This window comes from Protopterus annectens, chromosome 9.part0, assembly GCF_019279795.1.
Source record: "Protopterus annectens isolate FY-2018-M chromosome 9.part0, PAN1.0, whole genome shotgun sequence".
Taxonomy (NCBI): Eukaryota; Metazoa; Chordata; order Ceratodontiformes; family Protopteridae; genus Protopterus; species Protopterus annectens.
The window spans coordinates 766,033,934-766,057,288 of record NC_056743.1 but is presented as its reverse complement, the minus strand read 5'-3'; the positions used below and the strand labels follow the sequence as shown (position 1 = coordinate 766,057,288).

The window sequence follows — 23,355 nt, the reverse complement described above, 5'->3', positions numbered from 1 at the left end:
GTAAGCATCATTCATTGTTAATCAAATAAAAACAACGTAAACTGTATGAACAGTAAACATGTAAGAGAATACAGATATAAAACATTTAATGTCTTTCCAATGAAACACACTCTAGGAGGAAAAAGTTTTTACTAGCACTTCTGATAATTACTAAAAATTTTAAGGCCCATTTCTTGATGCTTCTTTTCCACCAATACACAGGAATTTTAACCAATGTACAATAGCATCATACAAATGCCAGACAATAGGCATTCAGAGTTACTTGATAAGCCGTGGTATATGGTAATGCAGTTTTATGTTAACTTGGAATTTCACAGCTCTGTATGCTAAAAAGATACAGAAGCAGTTTAAAAAGACCACTGTATAGTAACGGTGCAGACCTATTTTTACCTTGGAATTTCACGTCTTTGTATACTACAAAGACATGGAAGCAGTTTAAAAAACAGACCATTACAAACAGCCTGATTTTTATGATATCTGAACATACAGCACTGAATCCATATACAATAACAGTTATAAAATTTAACACCTGTACAGTATAAAGCTCCAGTTAAGCTCATTACTGAATGCTATGTTAAAAGGAAAACAAAGTGGAAGATCCTTCAAACCAGAACATCACTTTTTCCCATTTAAAAAACATATAAAGTCATGAAAGTCACAGCTGTGATTCCACAATGTAGCTTGGTTCTTAAAAAAACAAACAAAAAAAAAAACAAATAATCAAAATTGGATTGTACAAAACATAACTTTGTCACAGAAAGGGCATTACTTAAATAGATATTTAAGGAGTACAAAGGAGTCCTTGGAAAATGCCCTTAGTTTTCAGCTCACAGTATGGTCACTTTATATAAATAGCAGGAAATAATAAACAACCACAGTCAAAATAAACAATCCAAGCCAGGAAGCAACAGAACAGAGTGGTCTGCCCTACTCCATTGCGGAAGCTTTTTCTGGAGGGTGAAGGGAGCAAAGGACATGTAAGAAGCTAGGGCATAAACATGGCACTACAGCCTGTTACTTCCCATTTCAGAATTATTCATATTTTCGATTTGAATGTTATTTGATATTCTGTTGATTCTGATTTTCGACTAGCTGTTCTCAAAACACGACTGACAGTGCACTATAGTACCATACTGTGCACCTTTGAATCAGGCCTTACAGAGATAAGAAAGGTGGCAAAGCGGCTGAGACCTAAACAGTCTTAATGTTCAGTACACTCTTCCCCGGCTGCGTGTACCACGTCCTCCCCAACTTCTGGCTCTGCCTCGAAAACCTCCTCTCTGTTCTGCAAACATAACACAAGACTCAAGTTAGATTCTTACAACAATGCATTTGATTATGTTTCCAAGTGAAGGAAATTACAGAGTAAATAACTCAAGACTCCATATATCACACACATATGGGCATTATCTAGAACTCTTAAGCAAGTTGTTTTGTTTTGGGTAAGAGACTGAGAAAAGATTGTTAAATAGTGTAAAATCTGTCAAAAAAACTAACAGCTACCATCATTTCTTGTCTCTTACCTATCTTGACAGCAACATGCTCATATTAAAAAGGAGGGCAAATGTTTCATGACTCTACTCAGATTTTTATATCTGTGTATTATTTATATTATGTTTATTTGCAAATATTTGATGTCTTAATTGTACTAAATTTTTGCACACGTGCAACCACTAACTGTGTACTTAATGTCATTCATTATGGATTTACGTTATACTTGTAGATTCTGTGGAGCAATTCTACCTTTGATAAGAATTTTTTCTGCCCAAAAGGACTTTCCTGAGTAAACAAATGCTAATAAATAAACTGGGTCTATGGCATTAAATCAAATGTCTACATCCCCAAAGCACAAAATATCAATCCCAAGAGATCGAAATGAAAATCAACAAAAAGAATCTTAAAAAAAAAAAAAAAACATGTTTTATAGAGGGGTGGGGGGTGGGCAAGAATTGCACATCAGTGGGAAAAGTAGTTTTGTACCTACCACAAATGTAGATGTTCGAGTGCTAATACAGCTGCAGTAATCACATATGAGTTCTCTGCAGTCAGGCGGTCCCTCGGTCGGCTGAATTCCAAAGTCTTGGTCCGTCGTCAGTTGTTGTCGCTTTCTTTCCTGACGTCAGTGCGACAGGGGCATATAAGACACAGCCGATGCCATTTTCTTCAGTCTTTCTTGCCCCAGATGTCAGGTGCCCCCAAAAGGAAGGCAATACATAAATTATAAATATAATCATGCAATGCAATGTAATCAAAAATCAGTAGTTGCAAGCAAATACACCATTGAAGGATAACCCAGACAGGCTGTATGAAGAGGTGTTAGCCACTAGTCCTTTACCAAGAGGGGAAGGAGGGAGGGAAACCTGTACTGCAGCTGTATTAGCACTCTAACATTTACATTTATGGTAGGTACAAAACTGTACTATGTTCATCGTGCATACAGCTGCAGTAATCACATATGGGTAGAATCCCAAAGCTACGCACAGGGTGGTAGGCACTAGGTTGAACTGGGAGGAGCCAGAATGCCCTGCAACACAGCAGTGGCAAAGCCTGCTCTAGTTTTGGAGTATAAAGGCAGGTGGTAGTGTTTTGTGAAGGTATGCACAGAACTCCAAGTGGCTGCCTCCAAAATATCTTTGGTAGGGACTCCTCTGAGGAAAGCTGTAGAGGTAGCTGTGGCCCTTGTGGAGTGGGATCTGATGCCTGTAGGAACAGATTTGCCATGAAAGGAGTAACAAAAACGTATGCAGTGGCCTATCCATTTTGAAATAGTCTGTTTGGAAATTGGCTTCCCTTGAGCTCCTACAGCATAGGACACAAAGAGTTGTTCTGATTTCCTGAAAGGCTTTGTTCTGTCCAAATAGTAACATAGCTGTCTATGGATGTCTAAAGAATGTAGCAGCCTTTCCCCTTTGTTTTGAGGATTGGGGTAAAAGGTAGGTAAGTGTATGGCCTGATTTAAAGCTACCCTGGATACTACCTTAGGCATAAATGACGGGTTGGTTCGTAAGGAAACCCTGTCCTGATGGAAGATGAGAAAGGGCTGCACAGCCATGAGGGCTTGCAGTTCCGAAACCCAACGAGCTGAGGTAATGGCCAGAAGGAAAGCTGTTTTCCAGGACAGATATTGCAAATGCGCTGAGGCAGCTGGTTCAAAGGGAGGCAATGTTAATTTTTCTAGAATGTAATTAAGATCCCAGACTGGTATTGGTTGTTTCCTTGGAGGTCTTATAATCTTAGCCCCTCTGAGGAACTGTCTTAAGAGTGGGTGAGAGAATAAGGGTGGATCAGTGTTGTATTCTGCAGAAATGGCTGAGGCATGAATTTTGATGGAGGAAAATGAAAGTCCACTGTTCAACAGCTCAGCTAGATACTGCAATATCTGAGGTAAATTCAGTTTTCTAGGATCCTGGCCTTTTTTCTCATTCCAAGCGCAAAACCGTTTCCATTTAGCGGAGTAAGCCTTTCTAGTAGATGGCCTTCTGGCCTCCAAAATGACTTCCTGCACCTCTTTGGAGAGTAGGATCTGTTGTGGTGTTAAGGAATTTTCCATGCAGCCAGATTGAGTGTTTTCAGCGGACTGTGAAGGGTTTTGTAGCTGTGCTGAGTCAATAGAAAAGGCATTAGAGGTAGGGTCCAGGGAGGAGTATGTGTTAGGCTCCTCAGTAGTGGGTACCAGTGTTGTCTTGGCCAGTCTGGTGCAATCAGTATCATCTTCGGTCTGTCTGCTCTTGCCTTCAAGAGCACCTTGGGCAGAAGAGGCAAAGGTGGGAAGGCGTAAACTGTCCGTGCTGCCCAAATGAAAGAAAGGGCGTCCACTTTCCAGGCCTTTGGATGGAAGGTCCTTGAGCAGAACTTTGTCAATTGATGATTCCTGTGGACTATCTTTGTAAACACTTGAGGATGCAACTTCCATTCGTGGGGGTCTGTCATATTTCTGCTTAGATTGTCTGCCAGCGTATTTTCCAATCCTGGCAGATACTGTGCTTGAAGTTCGATTTGCCATTCCAGAGCCAGGTTCCAAAGTGACATGGCTAGCCTGCACAGGGGGTATGAATGTGTTCCTCCTTGTTTGTTTATGTACCACATTACTGTGGTGTTATCTGTTCTTATCAATAATTGTCCTGGATGCAGGAGGTCCTTGAAAGCTGTAATTGCATTTATCACTGCTAGCATTTCCTTTTGATTGATGTGAAGGTGCTTTTCCTTTTGGGACCATTTGCCCTGAATGCACCTGTCTGTCATGTGTGCCCCCCAGGCGTAGTCTGAGGCGTCTGTTGTGATGACTTGATTTGCTTGAGGCTTGCAGAATGGTAGCCCTGTGTTTGTTTGACATGCTTGGGCCCACCATAGAAATTCCTTTTGCAAACATGGAATTATTTGTATTATTGTTTCCAAACTGTGGCTGTGTTGAGACCATAGGTTTTTTAGGTACCATTGAAGTTTCCTTATATGCAACTTTGCACATGGGATTAGAAGAATGCAAGATGCCATGAAGCCCAGAGCCTGCAGGATTTTCCTTGCAGTTAGCCTGGTACAATTTGCTAGTATTTTGAAGTACTGAGTTAGTTGCCCTTGTTTTTCTGGCATAAGATAGGCCATCTGGGTGTTTGGGTTCAAGTTGGCACCCAGGAAAGTTATTTTCTGAGATGGTGTTAGCCTGGATTTCTCTTTGTTGACTGTGTATCCCAGAGAATTCAATAACCGTGTTACATAAGCCAGATGTTCCAGAAGTATGTGCTTGCTGTCCGCTTGGATCAGGCAATCGTCCAAATAAGGGTAAATTTGTATCCCTTGAAGTCTGCAGTAGGCAATTACTGATGCCAGGCATTTCGTGAATACTCTGGGCGCAGTAGATAAGCCAAAGGGCAATGCAGAGAAATGATAGTGGGTTGAACCTGCAAGAAATCTGAGGTATCTTCTGCAGCTTTGTCTGATTGGGACATGCAGGTATGCCTCCTTGAGGTCCAATGTTACCAGCCAAAACTCCTTGCCCAGCATGGGAAGAAGCTGCTGTAAGGTGAGCATCTTGAATTTTGGTACGAGTAGAAATGTGTTTAGGATGGATAAGTCCAAAATGGGCCTCCAGTCGGTTCCTTTCCTTGGTACCAGGAATAGTCTGGAATAAAAACCTTGACCCTGCTCATGAGAAGGTACCTCTTGAATAGCTTTCATGTCCATGAGCTTTGAAATTTGTATTTGAGACTCAGCCCTTTGATTGTGTGGCAGGTTCGGCATGCCTCTCATTTTTGGAAGTGTGTGAAAATGAAATCTGTAGCCTCTGCTTATAATGTCCAGGATCCATTTGTCTGTTGTGATAATATGCCAATTTTTTGTAAATAATGCCAGTTTTCCTCCCAAGGGTGCTGCCAGCTGAGACTTGCTTGGCATGAAAAGGTGGAAGTCATTGGGTTTGTTTCCTATATTGTTGTGCACTGTCTTCGCCACCTCTTGGTGGTGGAGTTTGCCATTGTCTGCCTCTATATGATCCTTGAGATTGTCCTCTGCCCATTGTGTGTCTGTATCTACCTCTTTGGGGCTTGTCCGTGGCTGGAAAGGACCAGTTTTTTGAAGGCCAATTTCTGCTAAAACGTGGTGGTTGAACCTGTAGAAAAGCCTTGACAGTTTGCATAGATTTAGCTTTTTCTTCCATTTTCCATAGTATCTCCTCAGCATTAGTACCAAATAATACATCCTTTTGTAAAGGAGCATCTAGTAGTTTAGCTTTAACATGATCATGCAAGGTTTGTTCCCTAAGCCAGGCATGCCTACGAATTACTGATCCTGTAACAGCAGGTCTACTTGAGGCCTCTAAAGCATCATAGCCACATTGTAAGGTGTGTTTACCCACTTGTTCTGCACTATGCATCATATCCTGCAACTCCTTCAAATCTGGTTGTTCAGGTTGTGACATTTTATTCCTTAATTGTGATAACAGAAACTGCTGATATTTAAGCATATGGAACTGACAATTTAAGGCTCTCATGACTAGGGTGGCCGAGGTATATACCTTTTTTCCCCACCTTTCTAAGGATCTAGACTCTCTTTCGGAAGGTAGTGGATTCTTAGCAGTAGAGGCCTTCATTCCCTTGGGGCCTTGAGAAATGGTTTCAGGGTCAGCATTATGGCTTTTGTAAAGAAATTGGTGACAGTTAGGAACTCTGTAGTATCTATCAGGCTTGACTGGGGCAGGAGGCAGGGAATCCGGATTAAGGCAAGCCTCCGAATAAACATCATCAAGTATGTCCAAGACAGGAGGTATTGCCAGAGGTCTGTGCTGAGGTAACAAAAGAAATTCCCTAAGTCTTTTCTTGGAATCAGAAAAGTCTTGGCCTTCCCAATGGAAGTGTTCCCTCAAGGTGTACAAGGTTTCCCCAAAAGAAAAATCCTCTGGGGGAGATACAGAAGGAATGGACTGCTCTGCATCTGAATCTTCATAAGGGGAGTACGAGTGTTCCTCTTCATCAGGAAGTTCTGAAATAATGGAGCCCTGGTCAGAAGAGGGAGAATCTTCCTCCACTCTGGGTCTCTTGTCTGGAGGGGGTTGGGAACCCTTGATAAGAGTAATTAAATCCTCAGCCATTTTTAGCATCTGCTTTTTAGGCATGGGGCCTAGAGATGGGCCCTGTGCAACAGGCCTCTTGGGATGCATGGCTGATTTGGACTTAGTAAAGGCCTGAATGGAAAAGGAAGATGAGGGTCTAAAGACACCATGGGTGTAAGTGGACCTGTCCACATTAGGAGGCTCAACACTCACAGTGGCTTCGGTGGTTGTAGTCTGGGTATGGGCCGAGGTACCTGCGGTCTCGGGTACTGAAGACACCGCCAAAGAAGTGTCGTCGGTAGTCAGGGACTGCATAGGCGTCTCGCTGAGAACTGGACCACGTGTAGCTGGTTTTGGCGTGGTGTCGGTGGAGACAGCGGACCTCGCGTGTCGGTCCTTGTCCTTGCGTTTTTTGGACAAAACGGTAGTCGGAGTCTCCGACGACATTTTATAATCAAAGGCTGTACCAAAATAGTGTTGGGCGAACTCCGCCCGACGCTTAATAGTTCGTTTATTGAAAGCGCAAAAGCGACAGTCTGAGACATCGTGGTCTGGGCCTAAACAAGGTATGCAGAGGGAATGGAAATCCTTATGCGGTATTTGCTTCCCACAAGAAATACAATTGTTAACTTTTTCTGACATCGGTCTGAGGCAAGAAAAATTTCCCCAACGGGGTACTTAGCTTTAAAGAAGACCTCGGTTTCCAATTAATCGTAAATTCAGGAGCTGGCCGACCGGCACTTGCGAACTGCTTCTGCTTCGGGCACCGCGCGGCAAAAAAGACTGAAGAAAACGGCGTCGGCTGTGTCTTATATACCCCTGTCGCACTGACGTCAGGAAAGAAAGCGACAACAACCGACGCCGGACCAAGACTTTGGAATTCGGCCGACCGAGGGACCACCTGACGGCAGAGAACCCATATGTGATTACTGCAGCTGTATGCACGATGAACATCATGGTAAGTTCCTACTCTCCACTGTACAACCTCCAAAAAGCAGATATCAGCATTTTTCAATCATGAAAATGTTGATCTCACAAGCTGGTAATAGAAAACATCCAATATTTCAAATGCTTGATATAATGGATGGATTCCATGTTATATGCAAGACACAAAAAAGCAAAGCTATGAAAAAGAACAGTTGCCAGTGCAATACTGCAGAACTGTATAAAAGGAGCTGTGAAAGAAAAGTACAGTTTTGTACCTACCATAAATGTAGATGTTAGAGTGTAAACACTGCTGCAGTCATTACACTTGGGTTATCCTGCCGTCAGGCGGTTCCCCAGTCGGCCTGAGTTCCAAAGTCTTGGTCCGGCGGCGGTTGCTGCCGCCTCCTCCCTGACGTCAGTGCGACAGGGGTAAACAAGATGCAGCCGACGTCATTTTCTTCAGTTTTTCTTGCCCCAGATGTCAGGTGCCCCCAAATAGGTAGGCAATTCAAATTGCTAGTAAAGTATACAAAAGAAAAGCAAACAACAATTTTCACTTACCAGCAAATACTCCCTATAGGTAGTAAGGGGTAGAAGACCTAGGTACGTACCAGCAAGTAAGAGGGGAAGGAGGGAGGGTAACCTGGACTGCAGCAGTGTTTACACTAGAACATCAACATTTATGGTAGGTACAAAACTGTACTATGTTCGTGTTACACTGCTGCAGTCATTACACTTGGGTGGAATCCCAAAGCTGAGGAAGGGTGGCTGGTTCTATAAGGCATTAGGGGTGGCTATAAGGCCCTACAGCACAGCAGTGGCGAAGCCAGCTCTGGTTTTGGAGTATAAAGGAAATGGTAATGCTTGGTGAATGTATGCACATAACTCCATGTTGCTGCTTCCAAAATATCCTTGGTAGGTACTCCTCTGAGGTAGGCAGTTGAAGTGGCTTGTTGCCCTGGTGGAGTGAGATCTAATGCTGCTAGGTACAGGTTTCCCATGTTGTGTATAGCAGAAAAGTATACAATGTCCTATCCATTTTGAAATAGTCTGTTTTGAAATGGCTTTTCCCTGTGCTCCTGCAGCATATGCTACCAATAATTGCTCAGATTTTCTGAAAGCCTTGGTTTTGTCCAAGTAGAAGCATAACTGTCTGTGAATGTCCAAAGAATGCAGTAGTCTCTCCTCTTTATTCTGTGGTTTTGAATAAAAATTTGGCAAGTGAATAGTTTGGTTTAGAGCCACACTTGATACCACCTTTGGCATAAATGTAGGGTTAGTTCTTAAAGACACCCTGCCCTGGTGGAAAATGAGGAAAGGTTCCACTGCCATTAGTGCCTGTAATTCTGAAACTCTTCGTGCTGATGTTATTGCCAGTAGCAGAGCAGTTTTCCAAGAGATATATTTTAATTCTGCTGTGTTAGCTGGCTCAAAAGGAGGTAAAGTTAATTTTTCCAAAACAAAGTTGAGGTCCCAAGTTGGAGTAGGTGCACTACGGGGTGGTCTTATGTTTTTAGCCCCTCTGAGGTACTGTTTGAGCAAAGGATTAGAGAAAATTGGTGGATCCGTGCTGTAATGAGCAGAAATGGCAGAGGAGTGGATCTTGATGGATGAAAAGGAGAGGCCTTTGTCCAGCATCTCAGTTAAATATTGAAGTATCTGAGGAATGTTTGGGACAAGAGGATCAAGGCTGTGCACCTGGTTCCAGGCACAGAATCTCTTCCATTTATCCAAATAGGCTTTCTTGGTACTAGGCCTTCTGGCCTACAGAATGACATCCATAACAGCTTTGCAGAGAGGCATTGCTTGCTTGACTAAGGAATTTTCCATGCAGCTAGATTTAAGGTCTTTAGCTGGCTGTGAAGTATCTGATTGTTGTGCTGTGTCAGCAAATGTGGGATTTGAGGCAAAATCCAGGGTTGTTCTTGTGCCAAGTTCTTTAAGATTGTGCACCAGTGCTGGCGTGGCCAGTCTGGTGCAATCAGGATCATCTTTGGCTCTTCTTGTCTGGCTTTTAGGAGTACCTTTGAAAGGAGAGGCAGTGGTGGGAAGGCATAAACTTTTAGGTTTTTCCAGCTGAACGAGAGAGCATCCACTTTCTATGCCTGTGTGTGATAAGTCCTTGTGCAGAATTTTTGTAGTTGGCAATTCAGTGGGGATGCAAACAGATCTATGTCTGGGCTCTACCATTTTTGCGTTACCATGCTGAAGATTTGTGGATTCAATTTCCATTCGTGAGGGTCCATGATATTTCTGCTTAGATCGTCTGCCAGAGTATTTTTCTTTCCTGGCAGGAATTGTGCTTGCAGATGAACTTGATACGTTAGGGCTGTGTTCCACAAGGTCATGGCTTGCCTGCATAGGGGATAAGAATGAGTGCCCCCTTGCTTGTTTATAGGTTCATAGGTTCATACTAGGCTTCATACTAGGCTATCTGCCCTGGGGCATTTATAAGCCTAGCCAGAGTGTGTTTGGCTTTCGCCACCCATTTTAAATTAATTTTGCTATGCCCTTTTTCGAGGTTAGTATACTGTGCCTCTGTCTAACAGTGACACAGAAGTGATACCCGGGGTAAACCTACGATCTCCCATCCACTCATCAAGATTCCTCTTGAAGAGAGTCAACGAGGGACTCTGCCTAACCTGGACTGGGATTTTATTCCAGAGTGAAGGGAGCCTCTGGGTTATGAATCTGTCCCTCCAGCATGTCCTATTTATTTCAGTGCTGAGGTTCAAGTCTCACGAGCGCGTAGCTTGATGGGATTTGGATTTTCTGAGGTGCAGCATGTCCATTAATTCTGGGTTGGACATGGCTTTATATGTCAGGCACAGATCGCCAATGAGCAGGTGGTATGTCACTGAGTAGAGCTGGAGTTTCTTTAATCGGGCAGCATATGGCATCTGTTTGAGCCCTTTGATCCTCTTGGTGAGGTACTTTTGGGGTCTTTCCAGTTGCTGCAGGTGTCTGGTAAGGTACATCCCAAAAGGGGCATTGTACTCAATTATGGGCCTAATGAGGGATGAGTAAAGAGGCACGATGACCTCCCCTGATCTAGATGTGAATCCCTTCATGATTAGGTGGGCTATATAAAATGTTTTTCTAACCACTTTGGCCACGTGGTTGTCAAATGAGAGATTGCTATCAACTTGGGTCCCCAGGTCCCTAATTACTTCTTCTGTACTTAATGGATTACCAACTATGTGGTAATTTCTGGGCACTGTTTTTGCCAAAGGGGATGACTATACACTTTTTGGCGTTTAGCTTGAAGCCATGGCTCTGGCACCGGTTGTCTGTTTCTATGAGGCCCTTTTGGAGGATGCTTGTGTCGGCTGGAGTCTCGATTATGGCGCCCAGTTTGCAATCATCTGCGAACTTGGTCAGCCACAGTCCTTCCGTGTTGGCCTGTACCTCCGCGAAATATATACCGAACAAGAGAGGTCCCAGGACTGAGCCTTGTGGGACGCCACTTGTAACTGGTTTGGAGTCTGACATGGCTCCAGCAATTCTAACCATGTGGGTTCTGTCCTTGAGCCAGTTTGCAACCCATCTAGTGACATAGGGGTTTATATTTAAGCTGGTGAGCTCATCTATAATGCCCGAGTGGGGTATTGCATCGAAGGCTTTTGCGAGGTCCAGGTAGGCTGTGTGGACCACCATCCCCTCGTCAATGGCCTTGGTGACTGTTTCAAAGAAGTCGACCAGGTTTAAGAGGCAGGATCTGCCCTTAACAAAGCCGAACTGGGTAGGATCCAGTGTCTGTAGGTCCCCAATATCTTTATTTATGAGGTCCATGATGATCCTTTCCATAGCTTTGCAGACCAAGCTAGTCAGGCTTATGGGGCGATAGTTTCCAGGATCCGTTGAGGCACCACCTTTGTGGAGAGGGACCACTGTTGCTGTACGCCACTCTCTGGGTACATATCCTGTAGTAAGGCTGAGATTGAACAGTAGTTTTATGTTTGGGTTTAGCTCTTCTTGGAGTTCATGTAGGACGCAGCCCGGGACACCGTCTGGTCCCATTGATGCTGCGTTTTTTGCTTTGGAGAGGGCAGCTCTTACCTGAGCATCTGAGATGTCAGGGGGGCAGCACTCTGCTGGGATAGATATTTGCCCTTTTGGTGGGGAGGGGGGGGTGGGGAGTTTGCGCTGAACCTGTCAGCTAGGATGTTGGCAATGTCTGTGGGTTCGGTGTATTTTGTGTCATTTTGGACTAATTCTGAGCATATCTGGGAATTCCCACCCAGGTTCCTAACATAACTAAAGAAAGCCTTGTGATTATCCTTAGTGTCCTGTGCTATCTTTCTCTCGAAGCTGGCCTTAAGACGCTTTTATGAGTGCCCGTAGTTTTTTGCTAATACTGATCAGAGATGCCTTCCCTTTTTGGGATTTTGCTCTATCATGTAGTAGCTTCCTCCTTCTATTGTGTAGTTTGTTTATGGTTGGGGTCCAGACAGGACGCCTGACTTTGGAGGACTGGGTCTTGGTTTTATCTGGGATTGCATGATCCATACATTCCTGAAGGTGTTCATAGAATGCGTTTATAAGGGATTCTGTGGTCTGGGCCGTATTTTCCACAGGCCCGGGGGCTTTGAAGGATTCCACCTCGGTTTTGAGGAGTGTGAAATTTTCTTTAGAGAAGTTTTTTACTGCGGTTTTCAGGGCAGGGGGTGGAGTCAGGATGTGAATATCCAGTGAGATTAGTTTATGGTCTGATCTTACCAGTGAGGGATACACTTCTGGTCTGGAGCATAGAGTCCCCATGTTGGTGATGATCAGGTCCAGTATGTTTTCCCCTCTTGTGGGAGTGGTAACAAGTTGTTCCATAGCATTTGAGTTTATAAATTCTAGGAACCTTTGGGCTAGGGTGTTGGAGCTAGAGTAATGCTCCCAGTCTATGTTTGGGTAGTTGAAGTCGCCCAATATAATGGTGTTTGGAGAGACCTTCATATTTTCCAGTGTTCTCAGGAAGGCCGAGTGGGGTTCCTGGGTTTGGGAGGGTGGTCTGTAGCAGGCTATAAACTGGAAGGCAGTTTAACCCACTGTTAGTTGCACATGGATAGTCTCTGATGCTTCGTGCTGTGCCACCAACCTAGAGGTGTGGGTATCTTTGATGAATATTGATACTCCCCCTCCTTTTGTGGTTCGGTCCAAGTTTTGGGGCCGAAATGCATGGTATGAGGTATAACCTGGCAGTGCAGGGGTGCTCTCGGGAGCCTTGAACAAGGTTTCTGTTACTGCACAGATATCGATGTTCTCCATGCTTAGGAGAGTTTCGAGTGCGTGCATCTTGAGGTTTAGACTTCTGGCATTGAGTAGCATTACTGTTAGTTTCTTATCCCTTGTGATACCTATGGAGGTGGGTTTGTCTTTTGAGCCTTGCCTAAAAAAGGCACTATGGGGGTAACAAGAGCCTTTGCCAATATCCAAAAGCCCAGGGGTGACAGGTGCAACCCGTCCCTAGCGAAGCATCGTGGCTTGTTTAGCATGTCATCCCAGGCTGACAGGCATTGGATCCCCTTTGAATGACACCGATACTTAAGCCAATTGTTGAAATTGATCATCTTGTCTTTATACTGCGGCATCATTCTTGGTGAGGTTAAGATGCTCAAGGTCAGGGTCATACCGGCCTGGGTTACATGCTCAGAGAGCTCCTCTAGGTCTCTTTTCATGTAGTCCAGGGAGGTACATCTCAGGTCTTTCACACCAGCATGGACAATGACAGCCTCATACTTGTACTTGCCTTGGAGTGACCTGAGTGCTTGTGTTATGTGGTGGATCCTAGCGCCCGACAGGCAGTTCACCGTGACCTTCTCCTTGTTCAGCCTGGTGAGCGGGACGTCAGTGTGCCTGACTAGTCACCTATTACAAGTGTATCAGGTGTGTTGTTTAGCCTTAAGGGCTGTGACTGTTCGGCATACTGGCTTTGTGAGCTATGTGTTGCACGTGTTTTGTTTTGGGGTAGCGGTTGTGTGGGTGTCTGCTTTGGAGGTCTCTGCTGCTTAGGCAGATTTTTATTTAGAGCCTCCGAGTATGTTTTTGTGTGTTTATGTGTTTGGTTTGCTGTCGTGGTAGGTCTATGTGAGACTGGAATTGTAGTGAGTGTGGTTTCCTTCTCCTCCTGACTGGTTTCGCCAGTACTGAGTTGAGAGAGCTTTGCCTCCAGTATGGCTATATGGTTGCATCTCTCACATGTGTTGGAATTTGTTGGGAGGAGGAGAGGGTTGTCTGTGTACATGAAGCAGTTGTAACATTGCCTCAAGAATCCCAGATTCACCAGCTGGACCAGAGAGGAGACTGACAACTGACCTTTGGACATGCTAGAATAATATTGGGAATTCCTTTATAATTGAAAAAAAAAGGGCCAGTGGGGAACAAGGTACTCAAGGGGAGTTTGTGAGGGTGTAGTGCTTTTAATTTTTTAGTGCTGACTTATATAATTGCTTTAGTGAGCAAGTGCCAGGTATCTTAAATGCAATGTGTTACAGGTAACTTACATGCAAAAACGACAAACAGTAACTTTCTTTCAAGTGAAACAAGGAAATAAGTACAGTAAGCAATGCAGATATCACTAGGGATCCACAGAAGCGCTGAAAAGCCGTGTTTTAGGTGGAATTAGCGTTTCAGGGAAATAACAAGCAAACAAACAACAAGCATACAAACAAAGCTAGATTCAGCAGGCCTGGATCTAGTCTATGCTACAGCAAACAAGGTGTACCAATTTCAGTAAGAAACAGTTCAAATATGCAGGCACTATAAGCCTTTAACCAGAAATTCCCAGCTCAGAAGGGCAGAGTCCAGCCTCTCCTCCCACAAGAGTGCAGACCACGAACCTTCTTAATGTAAAATAACTGGCCTGAAGCCCAAGTGCTTAAACCAGAACTAATACACTTTTAGAATAACAGACACTGAGCCCTCAATCAGCATTTCCCAACTTAGAAGGATGTAAGCTACCTGTCCTGCCACCACAGTGCAGGCCACAAACCTTCCTACTGTAAAACAACTGGTCTGAAGCCCAAGTGCTTAATCCAAAAGACTTAGAATGATAGCTACACTTTAATCAAGTTACTACCAAGCAGTAATAAATACAATTGAATACTTTAAAGAATGCCTGGATTAGTGCTCAAGTTATACAAACAAAGCCAGATTCAGCAGGCCTGGATCTAGTCTATGCTACAGCAAACAAGATGTACCACTTTCAGTAAGAAGCAGTTTAAATATGCAGGCACTATAAGCCTTTACCCAGAAATTCCCAGCTCAGAAGGGCAGAGTCCAGCCTCTCCTCCCACAAGAGTGCAGACCACGAACCCTTTTAATGTAAAATAACTGGCCTGAAGCCCAAGTGCTTAAACCAGAATTAATACACTTTTAGAATAATAGACACTGAGCCCTCGATCAGCAGTTCCCAACTTAGAAGGATGTAAGCTACCTGTTCTGCCACTACAGTGCAGACCACAAACCTTCTTAATGTAAAACAACTGGTCTGAAGCCCAAGTGCTTAAACTAAAAGGCTTAGAATGAGTTACACCAAGCAGTAATAAATACAACTGAGTACTTTTAAGATGACGCAAAAGCAAAATAAAGTAGGAAGAAACACAAATACAGTAAAAGCAGATACATTTTTTTTTTTTTTTTTTGCGTGAGCAAATGAGATGGGCCCAGGAGTTACAGGACAGAAACAAGTGCAAATGCAGGCCTCAAGTCAGAAAGTTGAGAGAGATGGAAGACCGCCCAAACGGCCAATAACTACAAATTCTGGGCCAGAACCACTCCTTATGTGGTAGACAGGTTACCTAGTGCTTACCACTCCCACTGATAAGCTAGAAGGCTTCCCTCCAACACAGAAAGGCTTGGGGGACTCAGAAGCTTACAAACAGTCCTGGATACAGCAAATCTGTATCTGGAACACTAATTACAGGAAAGGTAGGAAACAGTCTTACAATTTTTTTTTTCAGAAAAGTAGTAAAAACAATTCACATGATGTACAAGCTGGCACACTTGAGTATGTAGCAATATTAGTCCACACAGTTTGAAAAAATGTAATTAAATTAAAAAGGACTAAAAGCAAGTGCAGAAAGGGTTTATTAGGTAGAATGCGGTAAAGAGATGGGACTGGGGGAGTGTCCTAGATCAAATCTACAGTGGGACGGGCACTGCAAAAGCCACCAAATTTAAACTACAACCAAGAACAGGGAGGGGGGTTGGGGAAAAGTTTCAACAGAGATGTGAGGAATCAGAGAGCAAATTATAAAACCAAAAAATTATATACTGATCTCTGTATATTTGCAGAACAGTAAGACAACAGATATCTAAGCAACAATTTAGCTCTATAATACAGAATAATACAGAAAAATATACTCAGCTCTATATATTTGCAGATAGTCTTGTAAGGCTGTCTCTCAACACACAGGTTCCACTTGAAATGCAGACTGCTGCTATTAACAGGTCAAATTAAGGGAACCTAACACAAGCTATAGAAACCAAAATGAGGGGTGGGGGTGGGAAGACAGTTTCAAAAGAGATGTGAGGAATCAGAGTGCAAATTATAAAACCAAAAAAATATATACTGATCTCTGTATATTTGCAGAACAGTAAGACAACAGATATCTAAGCAACAATTTAGCTATAATACAGAATAATACAGAAAAATATACTCAGCTCTATATATTTGCAGATAGTCTTGTAAGGCTGTCTTCTCAACACACAGGTTCCACTTTAAATGCCACATTTCTGTGGTGTTGTCTGTCTTTAATAATAATTGTCCTGGATGCAGAAGGTCCTTGAAAGCTGTTAGGGCATTTTGAACAGCCAACATCTGTTTTTGATTGATGTGAAGATGCATCTGGACTGTGGTCCACTTGCCCTGAATGCATTTTCCTGCCATGTGTGCTCCCCAGGCATCTGTTGTTAGAGTCTGCCTGGCTGTGGGTAGGGTAAAAGGCTGACCCTTGTTTAGGTGACATGCCTGTGCCCACCATCGAAACTCCTGTTGTAAGCAGGGAATCATTGGTATTACTGCTTCTAAACTGTGAGAGTGTTGAGTCCAAACACTTTTTAGGTACCACTGTAATTTCCTCATATGCAGTCTGGCATATGGTATTAGTAGTATGCAGGATTCCATGAATCCCAGGGCCTGCAGAATTTTTCTTGCAGGGAGATGGGACTTTTTTGCAGTAGTTGAAAATAATGAGTTAGTTGAACTTGTTTGTCTGGCGGGAGGCAAGCCATCTGGGCCGTTGTATTTAAGCTGGCACCCAGGAATATAATCTGTTGTGAGGGCACTAGTTTTGACTTCTTTTCGTTTACTGTGTACCCTAGAGAAATTAACAACCTTTTTACAAACGCCAGATGCTGTAGAAGAATGTTCTTTGTCTCCACTTGAATGATGGAGTCGTCCAGGTATGGATATATCTGAATTCCTTTTTGTCTGCAAAATGCAATTACTGGTGCCAGGCACTTTGTGAAGACCCTGGGCGCAGTAGATAAGCCAAAGGGCAGTGCAGAGAATTGGCAGTGCATTGCACCAGCTTTGAATTTGAGGTATCTTCTGCAATTTTGTCTGATAGGGATATGCAGGTATGCCTCTGAGGTCCAGAGTAACAAGCCAAGCCTTCTTGCCCAGCATGGGTAGAAGCTGCTGTAATGTCAACATTTTGAATTTCAGAATATCCAGCTAAGTGTTTAGAATCGAAAGGTCTAGTATGGGCCTCCAGGCCTTGTCCTTTCTGGGGACCAGGAAGAGTCTTGAGTAAAATCCTTGTCCTTGTTCCTGTTGTGGTACTTTTTGAATAGCTCTCATGTCCATGAGGGCTGAAATTTGTTTTTGTGCCTCTGCCCATTGGTTTTGTGGCAGGTCTGGCATTCCTTTTAGCCTTGGTAAAGTATGAAAGTGGAACCTGTAACCTTGAGACACAATATTCAGAGCCCATTTGTCTTGCGTGATTGTTTGCCAGTTTTGAGAAAAAAGTGCTAGTTTTCCCCCTAAGGGGGCTTCCAAAAGGGAAGTGCTTGGTGTACGAAGGGGGAAGTCACTGGGACTGTTTCCTGTAAGGATGAGACTTGTCCTCACCTCATTTTGGGGTTGAGGTGCCCCCACTGTCATCTGTTAGAGCCTTGGTGTTGAGATCTGCCTCTTGGGCGTCTGTATCTGCCTCTCTGTGGCCTGTCTGACACTGGAAAGGACCAATTCTTTGTTGGCCAATTTCTGCTAAATCGAGGTGGCTGTACCTGTAAGAAATCCTTGACTGTTTGCATAGATTTAGCTTTATCCTCCATTTTCTTTAACACCTCTTCTGCCTTAACACCAAACAAGGTATCATGTTGTAAAGGAGCATCCAATAATTTTGCCTTAACATGATCAGGTAAACTCTGTTCTTTTACCCAGCATGTCTTTGAATCACAGAACCTGTAACTGCGGCTTTAACAAGAGGCCTCTAAGGAATCAAAACTACATTGCAGAGTATGTTTTCCCACCTGTTCAACTGCATGCAATAAATCCTGCATTTCTTTACAGTCAGGAGCTTCTCAGCTTGCAAGCATTTTCTGTTTTAACTGGGCCATTAAATACTGTTGGTACTTAAGCATGTGAAAATGGTAATTTAAAGCTCTTACTGCTAAAGTTGCAGAAGTGTAAACTTTCTTCCTCCATCTATCCAAAGCTCTAGAATCTCTGTCAGAGGGTACTGGATTTTTTGCAAAGGAAGCCTTAACCCCTTTTGGACCCTGGGAAATAGCTTCTGGATCAGCAGAAGGATTTTTATAAAGAAACTTGAGAGAGTCAGGGACTCAATAATACCTATCTGGCTTGGCTGGTGCAGGGGGCAAAGAATCAGGAGATAAGCTTGATTCAGAGAACACATCATCCACAGTATCTAGCACAGGCGGAATAGCCAGGGGCCTGTGCTGAGGCAATAAAAGGAAATCCCTGAGCCTTTTCTTGGATTCTGAATAATCCTGACTTTCCCAATGAAAATGCTTCCTCATGGTATGTAAAGTTTCCCCAAAAGAATAATCCTCAGGAGGAGAGGCTGAAGGGATAGATTCTTCAGCATCAGAGTCCTCATAGGGGGGTAGAGAGTATCCCTGGTCTGAAGAGGAATCAGAGGAAATGGAAACCTGATCAAAGGAATCATAGTCTGTATCCTGCCTAGGCCATTTCTCAGGAAGGGGATGGGAACCCCTGATTAGAGTAATGAGGTCTTCGGCCATTTTAAGCATCTGTTTCTTAGGCATGGAGGACTGTCCAGGAGAATGCTGTACTTGCTTCTTTGTCTTTAATGGCACTTTTGTGTTGGCTGTTGCTTTAATGGTAAGTTGTGAAGGTATGCAAACACCCTCAGAAACCGATGCCTGCTCAGCGGCTCCGGACCCATCTGAGGGATTAGTTTCCGTAGGCCCAATACCTTGAGTTTCCAGAGGCCTAGTTGCCTCCACGTGGGAGTCGGAGGCGGCCTGTGGCTCTGAGGTAGCGTGTGTCAGGGGCTGCAAAAGCACCTCACTGAGAACCGGCGACTGGCCTAGAAGAGGTTTCGTCGTCGGTTTTGGACCTTGGATGCCTATCTTTATCCTTGTCTTTGCGTTTTTGGGAATTGCGGTCATCGGTTGATCCGACGGCATAGTATAATTGAACCTTCGGCCAAAGTAGTGCAAAGCAAAATCAAAACGTCGTTTTATAGTGCGTTTGTTAAATCTAGCACAAAACAGACAACTACTGACGTCATGATCAGGACCTAGGCATGGAATACAGTAAGAGTGGAAGTCCTTATGAGATATTTGCTTCCCACAAGAAATACAATTAACTTTTTCTGACATCGGTCTGAGGCAAGAAAAAAGTGTCCCCAATGGGGTACTTAGCTTTATTGAAGACTTCGGATCTGAAATTCGACTTCGAAAATCTCAGGAGTCGGCCGACTGGCACCTGCGAAATGCTTCTGCTTCGGGCACCGCGCAGCAAGAAAGACTGAAGAAAATGGCGTCGGATGCATCTTATATACCCCTGGCGCACTGACGTCAGGGAAGAAGCGACAGCAACCGACGCCGGACCAAGACTTTGGAACTCTGGCCAACTGCGGGACTGGCTGACGGCAGGATAACCCAAGTGTAATGACTGCAGCAGTGTAACACAATGAACATCCACATTGCAAAGTATGTTTTCCCACTTGTTCAGCTGCATGCAATAAATCCTGCATTTCTTTAAAATTAGGTGGATCTGAATCTGGAAGCATTTTTTGTTTCAACTGAGACATCAAAAATTGCTGTTATTTTAGCATGTGAAACTGGCAATTTAAGGCTCTCATTGCTAAAGTTGCAGATGTATATACTTTCTTTCCCCATCTGTCTAATGCTCTGGAATCTGTCAGAGGGAACTGGGTTTTTTGCTGATGAGGCCTTAATCCCTTTGGGTCCCTGAGAAATAGTTTCAGGGTCAGCAACAGGGCTTTTATACAGAAATTTGTGAGAGTCAGGGACTCTGTACTATCGTATCAGGTTTAACTGGGGCTGGAGGTAAGGAGTCAGGATTTAAGCTGGATTCAGTATACACATCATCCACAATATCTAAAACTGGCGGAATAGCAAGGGGTCTGTGTTGAGGTAATAAAAGGAAGTCTCTGAGCTTTTTCTTGGATTCTGAGTAATCCTGGCCTTCCCAATGGAAATGCTCCCTCATGGTATGTAAGGTTTCCCCAAAGGAGTAGTCCTCAGGCGGAGAGGCAGATGGAATTGATTCCTCAGCATCAGAATCCTCATAAGGGGGTAAAGAATATCCTAGGTCTGAGGAAGAATCTGAAGAAATGGACATCTGGTCGGAAGATTCATAGTCTGCATCCTGTCTGGGCCTTTTATCACGTGGGGGATGGGACCCCCTGATCAGGGTGAATAGGTCTTCGGCCATTTTGAGCATTTGTTTCTTAAGCATGGAGGCCTGTCCAGGAGAATGCTTTATCCGTTATGTTGTTTTTAAGGGGGGCTTATACTTAGCAGAGGGTTTAATGGTTAACTGGGTAGGTCTAAAAATACCCTCTGAAGCTGTGGATTGCTCAGCTACTTCGGTTCCCTCTGAAGGGTTAGTTTCAGTAGGCTGAAAAAAGTACAGTTGTGTACACCTACCATAAATGTAGATGTTCGAGTGTCTTCACTGTTGCAGTCATAACTGTAGGGTGTTCCTGCCGGCAGGCAGCCCGAGGTCGGCCAGAATCCCAAAGTCTGGGTCTGGCGTCGGCCGTTCCAGCAAGTACCCTGACGTCAGAGCGCAGAGGTACAGAACTGACAGCCGACGCCATCTTCTCCAGCCTTTCTTGCCCCACATGTCAGAAGCTCCCCAAAAAATCCAGTAGGTGCCCAAAGGAAACACAAATACACCACAAAGGAAGAGGAGATAGACGAACAGAAAAATAAGAGGGGATGGTGGGAGGGAAACCCCGACTGCAACAGTGAAGACACTCGAACATCTACATTTATGGTAGGTGTACACAACTGTACTATGTTCTTCGTGTTTCACTGTTGCAGTCATAACTGTAGGGTGGAATCCCAAAGCTGTGAAGGAGGGTGGAGGTTATGCAGAAGAAGGGGCAGCCAGAACACCCTGCAAGACAGCAGAGGCAAAACCTGCCCTAGACTTAGAATACAAAGGGAGATTGTAGTGCTTTGAAAAAGTATGCACTGAACTCCAAGTGGCAGCTTCCAAAATGTCCTTGGTAGAAACTCCTCTGAGAAAAGCTGCTGAAGTGGCTGCTGCTCTAGTAGAATGACTTCTAACAGTGCCTGGAATCTGTTTCCCAGAATGAGAGTAACAAAACCGTATTCCATGAGCAATCCATTTGGAAATAGTTTGTTTTGAAATAGCTTTGCCTAGAGAACTGGAGGCATAAGAGATAAGCAACTGATCAGATTTTCTGAAATCTTTAGTTTTGTCCAGGTAAAATCGTAGTTGTCTGTGTACGTCCAATGAATGTAAAATCCTTTCCCCTTTGTTTTGAGGATTTGGAAAGAAAGTAGGAAGGTGAATAGTCTGATTTAAAGCCACCTTAGAAATCACCTTAGGCATAAATGTAGGATTGGTCCTTAAGGCCACTCTGTCTTGGTGGAAAATAAGGTATGATTCCACAGCCATGAGAGCTTGCAACTCTGACACCCTTCTAGCAGAAGTCAATGCTAATAAAATAGCTGTTTTCCAGGATAAGAACTTGATATCTGAAGGAGCAGCAGGCTCAAAGGGAGGTAAAGTAAGCTTCTCCAAAACATAATTAAGATCCCACGCAGGAACAGGAGGTGTTCTGGGAGGTCTTAAATTCTTAGCCCCTCTCAAGAACTGTCTCACCAGCTGATGAGAAAAAATGGGGGGATCTGTGTTGAAATGAGCCAAGATAGCAGAAGCATGAATTTTGATGGAAGAGAAGGAGAGGACTTTAAGCAAAAGTTCAGAGAGGTAAAGTAAAATGGATGAAATGTCAGGTAGAAGAGGATCAGAACCTCGATCCCGCATCCAAATACAAAATCTTTTCCACTTGGAAGCATAAGATTTTCTAGTGCTAGGACGCCTAACTTTCAAGAGAACATCCAAAACATGTTTGGGAAGAGCAGAAGGAATCAAAGGCCTTTGTAGAGCCAGGCTGCTAGGCAAAGAGTCTTGATTTGAGAGTGTAGCATCTGACCCTGATGCTGGGACAGAAGGGAAGGAGACAGAGGCAGAATCCAAGGAGGTTCCAAGAACAGGTGTCTTAAGGTTGGATACCAAAACTGTCGAAGCCAATTTGGAGCTATCAGGATGATAATCTTGGGTCTGTCTTGTTTTATTTTCAGTAGCACCCGAGGCAGAAGAGGAAGAGGAGGGAAGGCATATCCCAAAAGATTCCTCCAACTGAAAGACAGGGCATCCACTTTCCATGCTGTTTTGTGGAAGGGACCTGGTGCACAATAGAGGCAACTGATGATTGAGATGGGATGCAAACAGATCTATCTGTGGACAACCCCAAACTGTTGTAATCCTGTTGAATAAGTTGGGGTCCAGCATCCATTCGTGGGGATCCAAAAGATTTCTGCTTAGGCTGTCTGCTAAGAGATTTTGTTTTCCTGGAATGAACTGAGCTTGAAGATGCAGATTCAGAGATAGAGCTGTGTCCCATAGACTCATGGCTAGTCTGCAAAGGGGTTAAGAGTGGGAGCCCCCCTGCTTGTTTATGTACCACATGACTGTGGTATTGTCTGTACGAATCAAAAGATGCCCTGGTTGCAAAGGTTTCTGGAAGGCTAGCAGAGCATGTTGGACTGCCAACATTTCCTTCAGGTTGATGTGCCAGTGAAGATGTTTCTTTGACCAAGAGCCTTGCTGGCAGTTGTTTAGAAAATGAGCTCCCCAAGCATAATCCGAAGCGTCTGTGGTCATGATCTGAAAAGGCTGAGGCAGACGAAAGGGGTTTCCTTCGTTTAAAACACAAGTCCTGGACCACCAAAGGAACTCTTTTTGGAGGCAGGGAATCAGAGGTATCATTGTATCCAGGCTGTGGCAATGCTGAGACCATACACTCTTTAGGTACCATTGAAGTTTTCTCATATGAAGGCTTGCATTTGGAATCAACAGGATGCAAGAAGCCATGTAGCCCAAAGCCTGCAGGAATTTCCTTGCAGTGAGCAGAGTCAAACTAGCCAAGGTTTTGAAAATTGATGCCAGATGCACTTGCTTTTCTGGGGTCAGGAAGGCCCTTTACAAGCTTGTGTTTAGAAGAGCACCCAAAAAGATAATTTGTTGAGAAGGGATCAAATGTGACTTTTGTGTTCAATGAAAATCCCAGTAGTAGGAGGAGTCGCTGAACAAACTGTAGATGTTGAAGTAAAAGATCCTTGCTGTCCGCCTGGATAAGGCAGTCGTCCAGACAGGGGTAAATTTGAATCCC

General features: G+C 44.0%; 1 protein-coding gene across 1 annotated transcript in view; it reads right to left on the bottom strand.

The window, feature by feature from the left end:
• Positions 1 to 69: 69 nt before the first annotated feature.
• API5 (apoptosis inhibitor 5) overlaps positions 70 to 23,355 on the bottom strand; it is a gene marked incomplete in the record, with an annotated part of 1,096,633 nt that continues 1,073,347 nt past the window's right edge. Inside the window, 1 exon segment of the mRNA XM_044083396.1 lies at positions 70 to 1,285. Coding sequence (XP_043939331.1) covers positions 1,209 to 1,285 — 77 coding nt within the window.